Genomic DNA, 18563 nt, shown 5'->3' with positions numbered 1-18563 from the left:
AACCAGCTTCCAGTTTTGTTTTGCTCAGGTACTACGTTAACTCTGTTCATGCTAGGCTTTGGTGCCTTGTCTTTGCTTCTCCTTATATGATTCTAGGCCACATCCACTTCTTAGCTTGGGGCTACTCCCTCACATGGACCATACCTGTCACCACTATTACAAGAACTGGGGCAGAATTGAGGATGGGATTCCATGGACCATCTGCCTTTATAGCCCCCCTGGTACCTAGCACAGGTCTCTGTATAGGCAGATCCTCGACAGAAATTTGTTGATGGAATAAAAAGCAACACAGTTACAGTAGCATTTTGTGACGTAGAAAGGAAAGCATTTATTCAACGAACATCGGCTGCGCTTCCTTAGATGAGGCGTCATCTGGGTAGGGGCTAAGGATTCAGAGATAGAAAGGTTGGGTCTCTTTCCTTAAGAAATGTGCATGCTACTCGAAGTCTAGCGCTAGAAGCTGGGCAGTCAACTTGGACAGAGATGATAGAGAATTTACTAAACCGTGGGCCTTAACCCCAGGTCCCTATGCCAAACAAATCTTGAGTGTGTTAGGGGAGTTACAGTTTCTGAGCTGGAAAAATTCTTGAGAAAAATTGGAAAACTCTCTTGGGTCTTAATGCTGGCTGGCTAAAGAAAGGTGGCTCCTGAGAGAAGAGAGGGAGCCTGGCGAAGGACTCTGCAAGGGATATGTGTAAAACCCATAGGAGATCATGAGCAAGTTTCCCAGGGCTCTCCACTCTACCTGTGGTTAATTTTGGGGGGGGGGGGCGGGGATATTGGCTAAAAAGGAGATTTTATTTTCATATGGACATTAAAAAAAAAAAAAAATCACACGGCCTCCCGGAGATGAGTCTCCCTTACTGGCATGTCATGAACCTGTTTAAAACAATGCATCTGGGGGGCGCCTGGGTGGCGCAGTCGGTTAAGCGTCCGACTTCAGCCAGGTCACGATCTCGCGGTCCGTGAGTTCGAGCCCCGCGTCGGGCTCTGGGCTGATGGCTCAGAGCCTGGAGCCTGTTCCCGATTCTGTGTCTCCCTCTCTCTCTGCCCCTCCCCCGTTCATGCTCTGTCTCTCTCTGTCCCAAAAATAAATAAACGTTGGAAAAAAAAATTTAAAAAAAAAAAAAAAAACAAAAACAAAAAAAAAAAAAAACAATGCATCTGGGGGCGCCTGGGTGGCGCAGTCGGTTAAGCGTCCGACTTCAGCCAGGTCACGATCTTGCGGTCGGTGAGTTCGAGCCCCCGTCAGGCTCTGGGCTGATGGCTCAGAGCCTGGAGCCTGTTTCCGATTCTGTGTCTCCCTCTCTCTCTGCCCCTCCCCTGTTCATGCTCTGTCTCTCTCTGTCCCAAAAATAAATAAACGTTGAAAAAAAAATTAAAAAAAAAAACAATGCGTCTGTTGTGATAGGCAACTGAGGTTCTGACTTGACTTTTTTTTTTTTTTTCTTTTTTTTTTGAAAAGGGGGCCCTAACCTTCCCAGTAAACTTGTGCTTTTTCTTAGTGTCACAGATAGCGCGGTCAAAGCTTTTTCGGTTATGAAGCAAGCTCTAAAAAAAAATAGAACAGCCGGAGTGATCTTCCTCTCTGTAAACTGTAAGTTATCTACCACAGGATCTCATTGAAGAGGTGGCCTTGAGGGCTTAAGTAAGTAGGTTATCCGATCATCGAACCAGCACAAGAAACTGTCTGGCGAGCGACAGGAGCCCAGAGTGGGGTGGAGGGAGATGCAGGCGAATTGCATTTTGAGGTCTGGGTTGCTGTTTGCCACTCTGTCTCTTGTCATCGCCAAGCACAAGCAATCTTCCTCTGCGAAAGGTTGTTACCCAAGGGGCACACTGTCCCAAGCTGTTGACAGACTCTACGTCAAGGCGGCATGGCTCAAAGCAACAATTCCAGTAAGTATCAGGCTCTGCTTAAAATGATGACCTAACGGACATTTGTAATTCTGGATAACACTTATCTCCTTTTGTTTTATTGTAGGAAGACCGCATTAAAAATATACGATTATTAAAAAAGAAAACAAAAAAGCTATTTATGGTGAGCCAGAGGGTTTTTTAAATGTTTTTCATCTTTCTACTTGTTTGATGCTTTCCCTCCTGCATTTTAATTTTTCCAAGTGGTCATTACGTCATAATCAGGTGGGGATTGCAGTGACATTTTACAAAAACTATATCCCACGGTTTACTTTATGCGATTTCTCATATCTTATTTATAGAAAAACTGCAGATTCCAAGAACAGCTTCTGTCCTTCTTCATGGACGATGTTTTTGGTCAACTCCAATTACAAGTCTGCAAGGAAAGACACTTTGTGGAAGAATTTCATAGCCTTAGGCAGCAATTGAGCCGCTGTGTAAGTATGCACAGCAAACACAGTGAGTTTGATCCTAGAAACCTACCTAGAAAACAGCATGTAGGGAGCTGTCTCCACAAGCAAGGGTGAGTAAAAGGGGCTTTCTAATTGGTGGCTTGTGGTCCAAATGGAGAGTTTATCGTCAGTGAACCAGCACTGAATAACCGCGAGTAACTCATAATGCCAATACTTATTGTTTCTTTTTTTAATATTTATTATTCTTAAGGAGTGGCACATACGACATCTTGGAGATCTAAAATACCACGGAATGATCCTCAATATTTGTTTATTTATTTGTTTGTTTACTTATTGTTTGCTCTGTATGTGAGTCCCAAGTGATTCATTCACTTATTTAATAAATATTTCTTAAGCACCAACATGTGCCACACACTATTCTAGGCTATTTCCTTCTTTTCTTTCTTTCTTTCTTTCTTTCTTTCTCTTTCTCTCTTTCTTTCTTTCTTTCTCTCTTTCTTTCCTTGCCATATTGATGAGAGCTTTTAGATTGCTTTTTTCTTATTTACCTAATTTTTTTTTTTATAGCTATACCCTTTTTAAGGCACGGTCTCAGTCCAAACTTTATAAAAACAGGGGTATGTTTTCTTTGGCCCTTAAGTTATTTGATGCTGCAGAATGGCCACTGTCACCACAAGCAATGGGGAATTAATTAAGAAGGTTAAAGTGACCACATTTCTCTACAAACATTCACAGTAAGAAAGACCGGTGCAGAACAATGAAACAAAATAAAGCAAAACAATTAAGCTGGGATCAGTGCAATATTAGTCGACTTGCCTCTGTGGGGGGTGGTAAATCTTTTCTATGATCCTGTTTGGGTTCCAAGCATGCTTTCTCAGCCTCTTATGATTGTACCTTGCAGGCGGTGTGAAGGGCGGGGGGGGGTAGTGATGATTATTGCAGTCCTTGGATTGCTAGATGGAAACGAGTTCTCTACTCTTGGGCATTATGGTCACTGAGACTTCAATTCCGGGCAGTTGCAGGTGGAGTTTCACTTAAGAGTTAAGATGTGTTTTCCTTGGGGTCTGTCAAAGTGTTCAGGATCTCAAATTGCAGACCACAGCGCAGAGGCATTATATGTGGGTGAGGTGGTCGGTAGGTAACAAATTCCACTGAATTTATCTTCTCTTTTTCTTTGGTTAGTTTGTGTTTAAGTTATGTCCTTGTTTGAAGCTTGGGTTGCATGGTGTCTTATAAACTCTCCGATCCCATTCATGTATCTGCAACGATAAAAATTACAACCTGGTGCCTCTTTGTAGAAGAGAGAGAATGCCCTGGGCCAATTCCCTTGCTTAGACTAATGGAAAGATCCTCACTTGTCTTTGGCTTTTTTAATACTTTACCTTTGAGGTCATCTTGTTAAGATAGTGAATAATATAAATAGCCTCTTAAATTTAAGTTGAATTATTATGTAGTTTTATATTTCATTCCCCCTCCCACCAGCCTATTAGGTTATAAGTAAGAGCGTTTTCACCGCTAAAAGATTTGAGGAGGAGGAGACTACCTCTTGAAGGACTTGATATAGGGGAAATAATGAGACCTAAGGCAGCCACTGTAGCCTGGGGTGGAGTTCAAACGAACAATCGAGCCGCTTCCATTTCGGTGTCTGGAGACCAGGATCCTCTCCAGCCTGTTTTTTTTTCCTTTTTCTTTTTCTTTTTCTTTTTCTTTTTCTTTTAAATGCATCCTGTTTCTCTTCACTTTTTGTTTTAACCCCGATTCCTCTGTGTAGGTGCTATTCATTGCATCAGTCAGTCGATTTCATATCGTGTTATTTCAAATGAAGTTGTTAATGGTGGTGAGGCACTAGAATAAATCCTTGCCTGATGCTGTAGAGTGTATCTAGACGCCCGGAGCCCCAAAAGGTGTGTCTATTTTCCCATCAGTTGGGTTTCCTCGGCTCAAATAGCTAGAGAACTCAATGATGGCTATAACCAAGACCATGAAACGTTCTAGATGAAAAATACAATTACCTAGGAACTCTGGTTTGCCTGGATTTATTTCTGGAGAAGTTTTTTTCCCTAAAGAGACCTGTCAAAAAAGATACTTCTGCCAACAGAGATGTTTCTTTCAGGGACTTGGGTCACACGGCCTGTGGGAGCAGTGGGGTACCTCCCGCGCGGGCTGTGACTGCGTACCAAAGTGGCTGGCTCCCCCTTGTGGCCAAATAGGAGCACACACGTCCACTCAACCTCCCTGAGCGCCACCTAATTCTGGGCTTTCCTTCTTACTTTCTCCCACCTGAAGTCAAGCGTTGCTAGCCCCAGTTAATTTGTCTCACAGACTTTGGAATTTATGCTGAGAGGTAGACCAACCACCTCTGCGAAACTAAAAAAGAAAATCAGAGGATTAGCCTGAGTTTGGAAAGCCTTCGCAGACATTGTGTCGGGGAAATAGGTGCTTGCGTCTGGCTTAATCTTTTGGCCAATGATAATTTTGTATTTTTGGTAAGAGAAGCTGGTATCTGTTTAATATAAGTTTACTGAGCATCTGCTCTAGTCAGTGAATGATTTCTTCTTATGAATGTAGAACTTTCCTGCAAATGGTGTTGTAAAGACAAATGAAAACCCAATCAACTGGAACTAAATGGTTAAGAGAAACAAGTCAGTTTTGTAAACTGAATTTTTGCAAATTGGCTTACAGCAGGTGGCCTACTTCTGTATTTTCCAGGTTCTGTCCTGGGTGAGAAAGACCAGTCTGATCAAGTCCCCGGTCTCTGGTGCTTGTACTCTTCTTACCGGCAGAGGGATGTAAACAAAGAAGGCCAGTGAATCATGAAATGTGACATGTGTGATGCTGAGTTTTCTGTGTGACCCGGTCGCTGTGGAAGCACAAAGGGGGAGGTAGTTAATTCTGTCCACCTTGAGGTGTGGAGAGCATGTATTATTGAAGGAGGTGATGACTGCATTCGGTTTCCTGGGGAATGAGGGGGCAGGAATGGCGGGGGGAGAAGCTTGAATAAAGCTTGATGGTGTGAAATGACATATCATATTCAGGAAACAGCAAGTAACTGAGTATGAATGTAGAATGGCTTGGGGAATGTCTAGAGGAGGCTGGTTGTTTAGATTTTAGCCGGGAGATGCTAATAAAGGGCTGGTTAAGAGAGGCTTGATAACACCGGCTAAGGATAAGGATTGTCCTGAAGAAAAATGTAAAGCCATCGAAGGGCAGGGCAAGATCACATACTCTTATGTTTCAGAGAAAGCTCTTTGGTGAAGGTAGAGGGATGTAGGTGGGGGGGGGGGGTGAGGCTCTAGGGAGAAAAAAGTATATAAAAAGCATTGCAATAATGTGGCTGGAGTGAACACACTCGGGTCATAGGGAAGGGCGAGGAGAGTCTGAGGAAGAGAGGAGAGTCTGGGATGAGCCTAAGGTTCTTACTTGGGGGGCTGAGTGGGAGGGGGTGTCATTCATTAAACAGAGAAGGAGAAAGCTTGGAGTAAGGTAAATGAGTTGCTCTCAGACCTGCTAGAAGTTTCAGGAGTCCCACGCATCAGAGTAATCATAAGAGTAGTACGTAAGCTTTCCATATGTATTTTGGGTATGCTTAGTATTTATGATGTATTTATTAACATATTTATTGAGATATAATCAACACACGATTAACTGGACATAGTTCAAGTGTGTCATTTGGTAGTTTTGACATGCGTATACCCTTGTGAAGCCATCGCCACAATTAAGATAATGGACATATCCATCACCCCCAAAAGTTTCTTGGTGCCCCTTTGTGATCTGTCTCCGTCCCCAGGGAATCACCAATCTGCCTTTTGTCACTGTAGATTTTTTTGCATTTCCTAGAATTTAATGTAAATGGCCTATATGTTACACTCTTTTATGTCTGACTTTTTCCACCCAGCATAATTATTTTGAGATTCACTCGTGTTACTGAGTGTATCGGTCATTTATTCCTTTTTTATTGCCCTGTAGTATTCTATGATAATGATGTAGTACAATTTGTTTGCCTACCGATGGGTTTTTTTTCCCCCCAGCTTTCAAGCTATCACAAGTAAAGCTGCTATGAATATTTGCATGCAAGTCTTTGGACAGGTATTTTCATTTCTCTTGGGTAAATGCCTAGGAGTGGCATAGTTGGATCATAAGTTAGGTGTATGTTTTGTAAGAGATGGCCAAACTGTTTTCCAAAGTGACTATCCCATTTTACGTTCTCACCAGTAGTGTGTGAGAGTTCACTACTCAGGATCCTTGCTATCGCTTAGTATGGTCAATGTCTACACACGCCAGCCAGTGTAGTTGTGGTATCACATTGTGTTTTCAATTTGCATTTCCCCAGTCATTAATGATGTTGAGTACCTCTTGATTTGCCTATTTATCATCACTATATCCTTGGTGACGTGTCTGTTTGGATATTTTGCCCATTAAAAAAAGAGGTTGGTCATTTTCTCACTGGGTTTTGCGTATGTTTGTTTTCAAGTATATTCTGCATGCAAATCTTTTATCAGATATATAATTTGCAAATATTTTTCTCTTGGTCTGTGACATCTTTTCATTATCTTAACAGTGTCTTTTGAAGAGAAGACATTTTACATTTTGATGGTGTCTAACTTATCAATTTTCTTTCTTCAACGAATCATGCCTTTTGTGCCACATTTAAGAAATCTTTATTTAACACAAGGTCACAAAGAACTTTTACTATGTTCTCATTTACAATTTTTTCTACTTTAAGGTTTCACATCTAGGTCAATGCCTTTTCACCTGTTGAGATGACCATGTGATTTTTATTTTTTAGACGGTTGATACCAATTACATTGGTTTTCAAAGTTATGCCAACTTTGCATTTCCGGGATGTACTCTATTTGGTAATAATGCGTTGTCCCTATCATGTATTGTTAGGTTCAACTTGCTAAAATTTTATTAATAAGTTTTGTATCTATGTTTATGAGGGACATTTGTATCCTTTCCTTTAATATCTTTGTCTCATTTTTGGAATTAGTATAATGCTGATCTCATTCAGTAAGTTGGAAAGTATTCTCCCCTCTTCCATTTTCTGGAAGGGCTTGCATAGAATTGATCCTTTGAAGCCATTTTTTGAAGCCAATGGTCCAGTGAAGCCATTTTTGCCTAGAGTTTTGTGTATGGGAAGATTTTAAACTAAGTATTTTAGTTTTTAATAGCTGCAAGGCTATTGATGTTCTTAATTTCTCCTTGAGTGAGCTTTGATAATTTGTGTTTTTCAATTTTATTATTCATTTCATCAAATCTACCAAATTTTAGCCACAAAATTGTTCATGTTATTTCTTTAGTATCCTTTTAAAAATTTTTTTTTAATTTAATGTTTATTTATTTTGAAAGAGAGAGAGACAGACAGAGTGTGAGCAGGGGAGGGGCAGAGAGAGAAGGAGACACAGAATCTGAAGCAGGCTCCAGGCTCTGAGCTGTCAGCACAGAGCCCGAGGCGAGGCTCAAACTCAAGAGCCGTGAGATCATGACGTGAGCAGAAGTCAGACGCTTAATCGACTGAGCCACCCAGGCGACCCACTTTAATATCTTTTTAATGTTTGTAATAGTATGGGATGATGTCATTTCTCTCATTGTGGATATTGGTATTTTTTGTCTTCACCCTTTTTTCCCCTGAAATTTTATCGAATTTCATCAATTTTATTGACTTCTCAAAGAATCAGTTTTTAGTTTGATTTCCTCTATTGATTTTCAGTTTTGATTTCACTGATTTTCATTCTGAGTTTTATTATTCCTTTCTTCTGTTAGATTTGAGTTTACTCTTTTTTTTTTCTGGTTTCGTAAGTTGAAAGATTGGGTCACTAATTTGAGATCTTTCAGTGTTTTCTTAAGGTGAAAGCTGAAGTTATTAGTTTGAGGTTTTTTTAATCTTTTCAGTATAGGAATTCAGTGTTTTGAATTTCCCTTTTGGTACAAAGTACTTTAGCTACATCCCACAATCTTTGATATGTTGTGCTATTTTCATTTACCTTGAAATACTTTCTAGTTTCCTTTTTGATTTCTTCTTAGATCCATTTGTTATTTGGAAGGGAATCCTTTAGTTTCTGTATATTTGGGGATTTTTCCAGATGCCTATTTGATTTTGATTCCTAATTTGATTTCATTTTCATCAAAGAGCATCCTTTATGTGACTCAAATCCTTTTATATTTGTTGAGCCATGTTTTATGGCCCAGAATTTGGTTAATTTTGATAAACGTTCTATGTGTATTTGAAAAGAATTGATATCTTGCTGTTGGGTGGGGTGTTCTATAAATATCACTTAGATCTAGTTGTTACTATTTTCCAATTTTTCTATATCTTTACTGATTTTTTTTTTACTTATTTTATCATTTATGGACATCTCTGGCATTAATTGTGAATTTTTCTATTTCTCTATCAGTATTCATGGTAGAAGCTCATGTATTTTGAAGTTCTGCTATCAGGTGCGTAAATATTTATGACTACAATATCGTCTTGATGAATTGACCCCTTTATTTTATAAAAGTACCCTATGGTCCTTCATAATATTCTTTGTTCTGAAATCCACTTTTTCTGATAAAAATAGAACCACTTCAGCTTTCCTTTGATTAGTGTTAGCATGATATATCTTTCTCTGCCCTTTCACTGTTAACTTGTTTGTGCCTTTTATTTAAAGTGGATTTCTTTTAGGCAGCATATATTTAGGTTCTGTGTGTTTTTATCCACGCCGACAATCTTTTTATTGGTAGGTTTAGATCATTTACCTTAAATGTGATGGGGGTTTAATATGGTTGGGGTTAAATCTAGCACCCTGTTGTTTCTCTTCTATTTATCCAGTTATCCTTTGTTCCATTTTCTTCTTTTTCTGACTTCTTTTCGATTGATTTTTTAAATGATTCCATTTTATCCCTTTTATTAACTTATTAATTATAACTCCGTGTTTTGCCTTTTTTGAGACTCTTCATTCTTTTGCGTAGACCCACGTTCCTATCTGGTAATATCTTCTTTCTCTCTGAAGGATTTCCTTTAACATACCTTGTAGTACAGTTCTATTAGGGATGAATTCTTTCAGATTTTTTCTTTTCTCCTCTTCTTGTTCTTCTTCCAATTTATTTGTTAAAGATATAGCGTTGTTTGCCTTACAAAGTTTCTCATAGTCTGCAGTTTGAGGATTGAATCTTCATTGTCATTTAATTTGTTTTTCTTTATTTTCTGTACATTGGTAATTACACATAGATACTTGATCAGATTCAGCTTGATGTTTTGGCTGAATCACTCATATGTAGGGTTGTGTACTTTTCATCAGAGACACATAGTATATGGCTTTTATGTTAATGATATTAACAGTCGTTAATTATTGTCTAGATATATTTATTCATGAGGCATTGCAAAATGATACTTTAAAAATTCTATTATACCTTCTTTATTTATAAATGGGGGTAATTCCACAAACAGAACCTACCCTTACTACTTGGCTCTCCTGAGAAATTTATCATAGAAGAAAGGCAGAGCAAATACTTAATTCTTTTTCTTTCTTTACTAGTTTTCAATATAAGGGATTGATTTTCTAACATTCTTCCCAGGTGATGAGTGAGTTGTTATTTTCTCCTAGAGTTATTATTAACTCATGGACTTAAATTATTTTTCATTTCTGAGGACTCTTTCTGGCTTCTACCAGCTTCCCGCCTTCCATTTTTTAAGTCCACCAAGACTGGCGTGTTATTAAGCCGCTCCTAAGAGACAGAACCATGATAATTATCATGATAAGCTATTTGGTCTGGAATTCTGGTACCACTGTATTTGAATGTCATCTCCTTTTTTTTTGTAACATTCTAGGTATTTTGCAGCACCTAATAAAATATTATATTTTAAAATTAGTCTGATTTGGGCAATTCAGATCGTATAATTATTCAAAGGAAATAAGTTATGGGGAATGTAAACATTTTTATTTTTATAATCTTTGCTAGCCATAGTATTTGGCTAAATGGTATTTGGAAAGCTGACCTACGCATATGTGAAAAAACACATGAAAGATTTTTTTTAGAAAAAAATTGTTAATGTTTATTTTTTTGGGGGACAGAGAGAGAGAGAGAGAGAGAGAGAGGGAGAGAGCATGAGTGGGGAAGGGGCAGAGAGAGACAGAGACACAGAATCCAAAGCAGGCTCCAGGGTCTGAGCTGTCAGCACAAGAGTCCGACACAGGGCTTGAACTCACGAACTGTGAGATCATGACCTGAGCCAAAGTCAGACACTTAACTGACTGAACCACCCAGGTGCCCCTAAAGATTCTCATGGAGCTCAAATACTCTCAGACTTAAAAAGGAACTTACGAGTTGCTTAGTTGAATTCATGAAAAATTTGCCTAATCGCTAGTGATCAAAGTTGAAACTGAAACTGAAAAAAAACTCCACTAGTTTTTAAGATTTCATTATCTCCTTTAATTGGCATTCAATTAAATACATTTCTTTATATTTATTATATGTACTTAATTTTAAAGTCTGGTAAGTCTTGGCTAAGAGAATATTTGTGTCTCCACATCTTGTAGTGTATTCAACAGGTAATTTGTGTCATTAATTGCAACTAGCTTATCAACTTACAAAACATGCCTGTTACTTATCCTGGCAGTTTCAAGTTGTTTTCATTGCAACCGATTGAACTGATAAAACCAGAAGTAGAAAGTGAGACCAGCCCTGTGTTATTCTCTCATTAAGCGCAAAGTCCAGTCCAAAACCTGTCTTCAGCAATACCAATAATCTCATCTTGTGGTTGTTGGAAGAATTAAATGCACATGCTAGTGTCTATTAGCATATAATGGTGCTGTCAAATTCTTAGTGTCTTTCCTTATTGCTTTCCTTACACACAACACTAATTTTTTTCCAATTACATTTTGGCGACAATTTCCAAAGGAATGGGTCACCTAAACAACAAATTCCTTTTCAGTGCCCATGTTAGTGTTAACTTGCATAATGTGTACAATTTATAGTAGTTCTTTAAACATAAAGAGATCATTTTTGAGTAACAGGTTTAAATCTTGGTGTATATATTTTCTAATGATATTACAGAATCTCTTTGTTGCCAAATTCGCTCCTTAGTTAGCGGTATATAGGTTCTCTGTCAGAATTATGGGGCACAGCTCTATCTTTCCATGGGCTACGTTACGTGGAATTATTCTTTTTTTTTTATTGATATATAATTGGCATACAACATTATATTAGTTTTCAGGTGTGCAACATAATGATCCAATATTTGTATCAATTATGAAACGATCACCACAATAAGTCTAGTTAACACGCATGCATGGACTCATTCTGATAAACAGTTACATTGAGAGCGTTTAAGAGTTTGTAGTGAAGGTATTTGGAAACTCTTTCTAGTTTTTTCTATGGAACATGGAGAAATGTTGTGTGAAAAAAAAAAACATGGTGCAATCCAGTCTGAAGTCGTATGATGAGGTAAATATAGGGGCTTATGTACGATTTTACATTCCTCCAGTGGTTGTGAAAATGCTGCATTTGTTGATGATAGGATATAAGCTAATCAAACTCTTCATAGAAAGAATTTGAGGTCGTTCTTTGGAGAATACACTATGTACAGTTAGTTCTCTGCAGGAATACAACATATGTAGCTGTCTAGTCCCTGACCCACGTATTTCATTTCCACAGCATTATCAGTGGAGAGGGATTTTCCATTTGTGTTTTAGCGGTCATACTTAATCTAAATTTGTATAATTATTCAAAATGTGAGGAGATTGGGGACACAAAATTACGGATTGTATTTGTTCATCCCGTTGTTTTTAAGAAACCAAAATGCTCACTGATGCCCGGGACATGCTTCATTCTGTTGTTAAACCAGAGGCCCTGTGAACCCCAAAGCTGTAAGCTGGTGCTTGCGTTGTGTTCATTGATCCCTTCACTCAACAAACATTTAGTGAGCATCTAATACTTGCTGAACACTATTCCAGATGCTGGAACAACCAAAATTGACATATAATATCTCTGTCCTTTTAGAACTCCTTGAAAATGCTGCCAGCCAGTTTCAGCGGGTCTCAGCTCGGGCTGGGTGCTGTGCAGGGAGCTGGCGGCAGGAGGCGCTGCGGCGGGGCTGGAAGCTGGGGGCCAGACAGCACCTCGTTGAATCTGGGCGTTTTAGCTGAGACCTGAAGGGTGTCCAGATCATCTCTGCGCTCTTCAGTCTGGAGCACTGAGCTTCCTCTGCCCACTTGGCCCTTCTCCCTGCCTCTGCACTCCACCACACTCACCCTTCAAGGTGCAGCTAACTGGAGTTTTTCTTCTGGAAGTCTTATGGAATCCCGCAGCCAGGCTGCCTCTACTTCTTAGAGCAACTGTATTTTTTTTTAAATCACAATATTTATCACACAGTGTTGTAATTTTGCGTCATCATTTGTCTGAGCAGACTGTGAGCCATCGCTTGTGCGCCAAGGCCATTTTTCATCTTGCAGGCTACTTTTATTTTATTTTGTTTTATTTTATTTTACTGTATTTTATTTTTAAAAGTGTATTTATTTATTTTGAGAGAAAGAGAGAGAGCGTGCGTGCATGCAAGCAGGGGGAGGGGCAGAGAGAGAGAGGAGAGAGAACGTTCCTTTAAAAAAAAACTTTTTAAATCAAAAAATTGTTTTATTCTCAAGTTAGTTAACATACAGTGTAGTCTTGGCTTCACGAACAGAACCCAGTGATTCATCTCTTACATATGGCACCCAGTGCTTTTCTGGAAAAGTGCCCTCCTTAATGCCCGTCACCCATTTAATATCCCCCTGCAACGCCCATGAACTCAGTTTGTTCTCTGTATTTAACAGCGTCTTGTGGTTTGTCTCTCTCTCTCTCTGTTTTTATCTTCTTTTTCCTTCCCTTCCCCTATGTTCATCTGTGAGTTTCTCAAATTCCACGTATGAGTGAAATCATATGAAATCTGTCTCTCTCTGACTGACTTATTTCAAGAAAGAACATCCTAAGCAGACTCTGTTGTCAGCACAGAGCCCGAGGAGGGGCTCAGTCTCACGAACCAAACCGTGAGATCATGACCTGGGCTGAAATCAAGAGTTGGACACTTAACCATCTGAGTCACTCAGGTGCCTCTATCTTGCAGGCTACTTTTTAAAAAAACTTTTGTGTTTGTTTATTTATTTATTTTGAGAGAGAGCAAGCAGCGGAGGGGCAGAGAGAGAGAGAGAGAGAGAATTCCAGGCAGGCTCCATGCTGTCAGCACAGAGCCCGAGGTGAGACTCGAACCCACAAACCATGAGATCATGACCTGAGCTGAAACCAAGAGTCAGACACTCAACCTACTGAGCCACCCAGGTGCCCCTGGCAGGCTACTTTTAAAAATTAAATTAATGTCATATGGGTGGAGGCACTATTGTATGCTTAGTGTATAATAACAATGCAATAAAAATGTATTAACTTAATGATGCGTGACTAGGCTGTTTGTTGCCTTCTGACATCTCATGCTTTTCTTTGAGCCCTAGTTATTCTAGCTCTACTAACAAATGGCCTCCAGTCTAGATCACATCTGCTTTGGTTGAGTTTGTCAAATCATGCATCCGTTCCTACAGTAATGTCGCTGACCGTTTGTTGTGCATTGTTTTCAGCAAATGCAACTATACACGGAAATATAAGGTAGAGGAAATCACTGCATTAGAAATTTCTCTAATTGTATATTAGATGGCAAAGCCATCTGACTTGTGACTGTAAAACCTGGCTGCTCTGCTGGGTCTGTAGACATGTTGACAGCAGTGAGGAAAACGAGAACCTTCTGCATCAGATCTTTACTAGGAGGCCACGTATAGTGAATGGATCTCAAGGCACCAGAAAGCATCCCATAAACCAGCACGCTCCCGTGGCATCATTGGCACTATTAAGTGTTTCTTGCCGTTGCTGTTGGTGGTCGAGGTGGTTCTTGTTGTTGTTTTTTGCCAAACCTTATTTTTCTCCTTTTTTACTCTCCTCGCCCTTCTTAGGTGGAGTGAAGGCAGAAGTCCTTCTTGTCCTTCCCACCCTGCTCTGGGATGTGCTGCGGGCTGGAGTTTTCTGGGCAGAGACACAGTCAGAAGGAATGCCTTAATGATATTTAACTTCCGTAAGGTCCAGAATTTGGTTGGTTTTTTTGGCTTCCCACTTTTGGTGTTAAATCTTCACATCCTAGCACAGGCATACTGGATATTGTGCCGTGTAACTTGGTTCTGTACTTTGTGGTCGATCCTTGCACCTAAGAACTTTGCTACAGTGCCTTGGATTTAGGCAAATGTTGATTCTCTTATGAAGTTCTCTTTCATCCCATTGCAAGATTTGGACCAACTACTTTTCTATTAGATAATCTCAGGTCAGAAGGAATCAGCATCTAATCAAACTGTCTATTTATATGATAATGGGCAGACCTGTCTGAATTTCTTTCCATAGCTACTCTCTTGGCTGGACCTAGACTTGGTTATTTCTCGAATTTACTCTTGTAGTTCCAGTCTGAAAAACAAAATGAACAAAGAAACACACACGCACGCACACACACACCCCCCACAGTATTTCTTCTTCTGCTTATTATCACATCGCCCATTTTCACGTAGAAATCTTCTCTGTCTCTGTCTCTGCCGATCAGCTTCGTCCTCTAAAGCCATTTCCAGCATTTCCCTTCAATAATGCAGAACAGAGATCTTTGAACTAATCTCTCTTTGGAACTGGATTTTGAAGGTTTTCAACAAGAGTTTGGCTGAATTGCAATATCTTTTCCAAGTTATGCTGATTTTTTTTTTTTTTTTGGTATAATAGAGTGGTTTCAAATACAGACTCTGGAGTCAGAATATTTGGGTTTGGATCTCAGTTCTTCCACTTACTGTGTGTACACAAGCATACTATTGACTTCTGTGCTTCCGCTTATGAATCTCTAAAATGAGGATAACAATAGCACCTACCTCACAGGGTTATCGTGAGGACCGAATGCGGTACTATAATCAAAGCCTTCGGATTAGTGCCTGATACATAATACTAACATAATACCTGTTGACTGTTATTATTTTTACCTAGCAATCTTCTCAGTGTTTCTGTCTTCAGTTGCAGGGGGATTGAGATAAAGTAGAGAGCTCCTGGAGCTGCTGAATTTTTACCTAATAATATTGATCTGGTGTGTTTTTTTTGTTTTTTTGTTTTTTTTTTTTTAATTTCCTGTCCGCAGCTCTTTATTTACTCTTTTGGTTCATCATTATGTCTTCAGGGTCCAGCACTGAAGTCCGACACATAGTGAGCACTTCATCATTTGCATAATGAATGAATGGATTCTTTCTGACTGTACTCTCTGAGATGGCCTACCACTGTCCAGGATCTGTCACGCAATCTGGTCTGGGTTCAAATGTCCTCTTCTTCTAAATATTTATTTATTTATTTAGAGAGAGAGCGAGCGAGCAAGCCAGAGAGGGGGAGAGAGAGAGAGGGAGAGAGAAATCCCAAGCAGGCTCTAACTGTCAAGGAGCCTGACGCAGGGCTCGAACTCACAAACCGTGAGATCACGACCTGAGCCGAAACCAAGAATCAGATGTTCAACTGACTGGGCCATCCAGATGCCCCTGAAATGTCCTCTTCTTAATTCAGGGTTCTTACCACAGGAAAATCCAATGTCATGGTGTGAGTCCTGTAAACTATACCTTAACCCGAACATTCTGTGTCTGCAAGCTCTTCTGTGCCTAATCGGGGAGGCCCCTTGCCCAAGAGGGGTCTCTTCCTTCTGCACAGCGTATACTTGAAAGTAGAGTCCCCACTTGGGCAGTCATGACACCATCACCACCGTTAGGCCCGGTAACAGCATTCAGGATATAACTGTCAAATCATTTCAGCTATTTTTGCTTGGCAAGAAAAGGAGCCTGAATGCTGCCCGTTGTCCCCACTTTTCTCTTTGTGTTCTGGCCTAAAGGGACCTGCTGATTGACATTGGCCATGTCTTATTGGTTTCAAAAGTGCTGTCTTTTAGCCGTTTCCATTCATGAGTTTTCTTTTTTTTTTTAAGTTTTTATTTGTTTTTGACAGAGAGAGCGAGCGAGCGCAAGCTGGGGAGGGGCAGAAGGAGAGGAAGACACAGAATCTGAAGGAGGCTCCCGGCTGTCAGCACACAGCCCGATGCGGGGCTCAAACTCACAAACCATGAGATCGTGACCTGAGCCAAAGTCGGATGCTTAACCAACTGAGCCACCCAGGAGCCCCTCCATTTCATGAGTTTTAACTGTTACCTTTACTGATGTGCCCAGCACGATTTTATCACTAGGACAGGACCTTTGGCAAGCAACTTAGCCGTTTGGGACTTGGCTTTCTTTTCTGTAAATCGAGAAGAATTGGCCTATACCACCTCCTTGGTCTGTTCTTGCACTGAGTTTCCACAAGTAAAAACTAAAGTCATGGACAAGCAAAAGACAATGTTAATGACCTCCTACTTGACTACTAAGTGATTTCTGTGCTCAGAAAGGGTTTGAAAATTCACCTCCTCAAAGGAGATTGGCAGTTTCTCCTAGCCTGGTTACAAGCCATCTTCTCAAAACATTGAACGCTCCTTCTCCTGCTTTAGAAACTAATATTTCCTGATGTTTTCTCCTGGCAGTTAGTGCCTAAATACCGTACTGTGCCATGTACGTAGTGGACAGGATGATTTTCCAAAAAGGGAATTTGTTCTTGTAAGTTCCCACATCTCCCATGCTTCCTTTGTCTCTCTGATTGGATTACTCTAGTCTTGTTGTCTTCCTGCCTCTGGGCCTTCACGCATCTCTCCTGTGCATCTTCCCCAAATGCCCTTTATCCTTTCTTCATGCTCCCAGACTACTGGTTCCTTCTCATTTTTCAGATTTTAATTTAAACGTCATTCTTCAAAAGAGCCTTCCCTGACCATCCAGTTGAAAGTAGGCCATTCCTGTAAATTCTTATCATAGAGTCCCCGGCATTACAAACACAGATTTACTTGTACCTTGTAATTTGTAACTTAATGTTAGTTTCTTTATTTATCATCTGCGTCTCCTATGGAACTGTAAGCTCTGTGATGACAGAGACCAACTATTATTTATTTGCCAGTGCACATCTATGCCCAGAACATTATACCTGCTCAATAAATGTTTATTGAATGGGTAGAAAAGTATTATTACAGCCTCTTCAATAATATAACCTGTATTTTCTGTTGATTTATTAGATTTCATGTGCTTCATCAGCTAGAGAGATGAAAACAATTACCAGGATGAAAAGAACATTTTATGGGGTAAGGATTTCAAATCAGTGTTTTTGAATACTGTACTTTGTTTTTTAAAATGTGAACATTTCTGCTTTTATATCTCTATTTTATCTGCAGATTGGAAACAAAGGAATCTACAAAGCTGTCAGTGAACTGGATATTCTTCTTTCCTGGATTAAACAATTCCTGGAAAGCATTAAGTAATGCAAGAAGCCAAGTGCATGGATTTGATTGTTATTTTGGAATATAATGAGAACCACTGGAAATAAATTTATAAGACTGTATTGCTTTTAAAAAACTTTTGTACATGGTACTGATACCAAGTTAGATGACTAGGTAAATTTAACATGATAAAGTTTTGGAGATCCATAAATTATCTCTCATATGTACATTTTCTATATTTTCAAAGAATACTTTCATCCTGAACATGTTTTATTATCCTCAAGTACACTTAATTTAAAGCTGCATAATCAGAATTAACTCATGTAATATTTGTGGAGGAAAAATGACAGCTTTCTGGAATACAATATGTTATCGAGACTTCCAGAGATGCTATTGTGATTATTATCTACTTAAGGGTTTTTATGACTTTTATTTTTTTTTATAAATTATTTTTTTTCAACGTTTATTTATTTTTGGGACAGAGAGAGACAGAGCATGAACGGGGGAGGGGCAGAGAGAGAGGGAGACACAGAATCGGAAACAGGCTCCAGGCTCCGAGACATCAGCCCAGAGCCCGACGCGGGGCTCGACCTCACGGACCGCGAGATCGTGACCTGGCTGAAGTCGGACGCTTAACCGACTGCGCCACCCAGGCGCCCCAGGTTTTTATGACTTTTAATTATGTCTGGTGTGAACTTAGCTCCCAACAGATCTTCATGTTAATAAGTAAACTGTGCTTCCTTCTGCTGGATGTCCTTTCTATGACAGCGTGCTGGAATTTTTTTGAGTACAGTGGGTAACAACCAGATCAGATCAAATGGGACAGACATGTAAACTAACTGCTCGGAATGGTTTAACGGGAAGGCCTTTGACAGATAACTCAAGCC

The 18563-nt window shown here is 39.7% G+C and overlaps 1 protein-coding gene across 2 annotated transcripts; it reads left to right on the top strand.

Moving 5' to 3' along the window:
• The first annotated feature begins 1641 nt into the window (after positions 1 to 1641).
• Positions 1642 to 17771, top strand: IL26 (interleukin 26). Of its 2 annotated transcripts, none has more exons than XM_047868467.1 (5): positions 1642 to 1899; positions 1985 to 2041; positions 2220 to 2354; positions 17476 to 17541; positions 17632 to 17771. In XM_047868467.1, the coding sequence occupies exons 1-5, from the start codon at positions 1729 to 1731 to the stop codon at positions 17716 to 17718; spliced, it is 516 nt and encodes a 171-aa protein (XP_047724423.1). In that variant the 5' UTR covers positions 1642 to 1728; the 3' UTR covers positions 17719 to 17771. The 2 variants fall into 2 exon arrangements, with proteins under 2 accessions (XP_047724423.1, XP_047724424.1); XM_047868468.1 differs by having other exon boundaries at positions 2220 to 2440; positions 17632 to 17669.
• The last annotated feature ends 792 nt before the right edge of the window (positions 17772 to 18563 follow it).

The sequence above is a fragment of the Prionailurus viverrinus genome, chromosome B4, assembly GCF_022837055.1.
Source record: "Prionailurus viverrinus isolate Anna chromosome B4, UM_Priviv_1.0, whole genome shotgun sequence".
Taxonomy (NCBI): Eukaryota; Metazoa; Chordata; class Mammalia; order Carnivora; family Felidae; genus Prionailurus; species Prionailurus viverrinus.
This window is presented reverse-complemented; position numbering and strand designations above follow the sequence as displayed.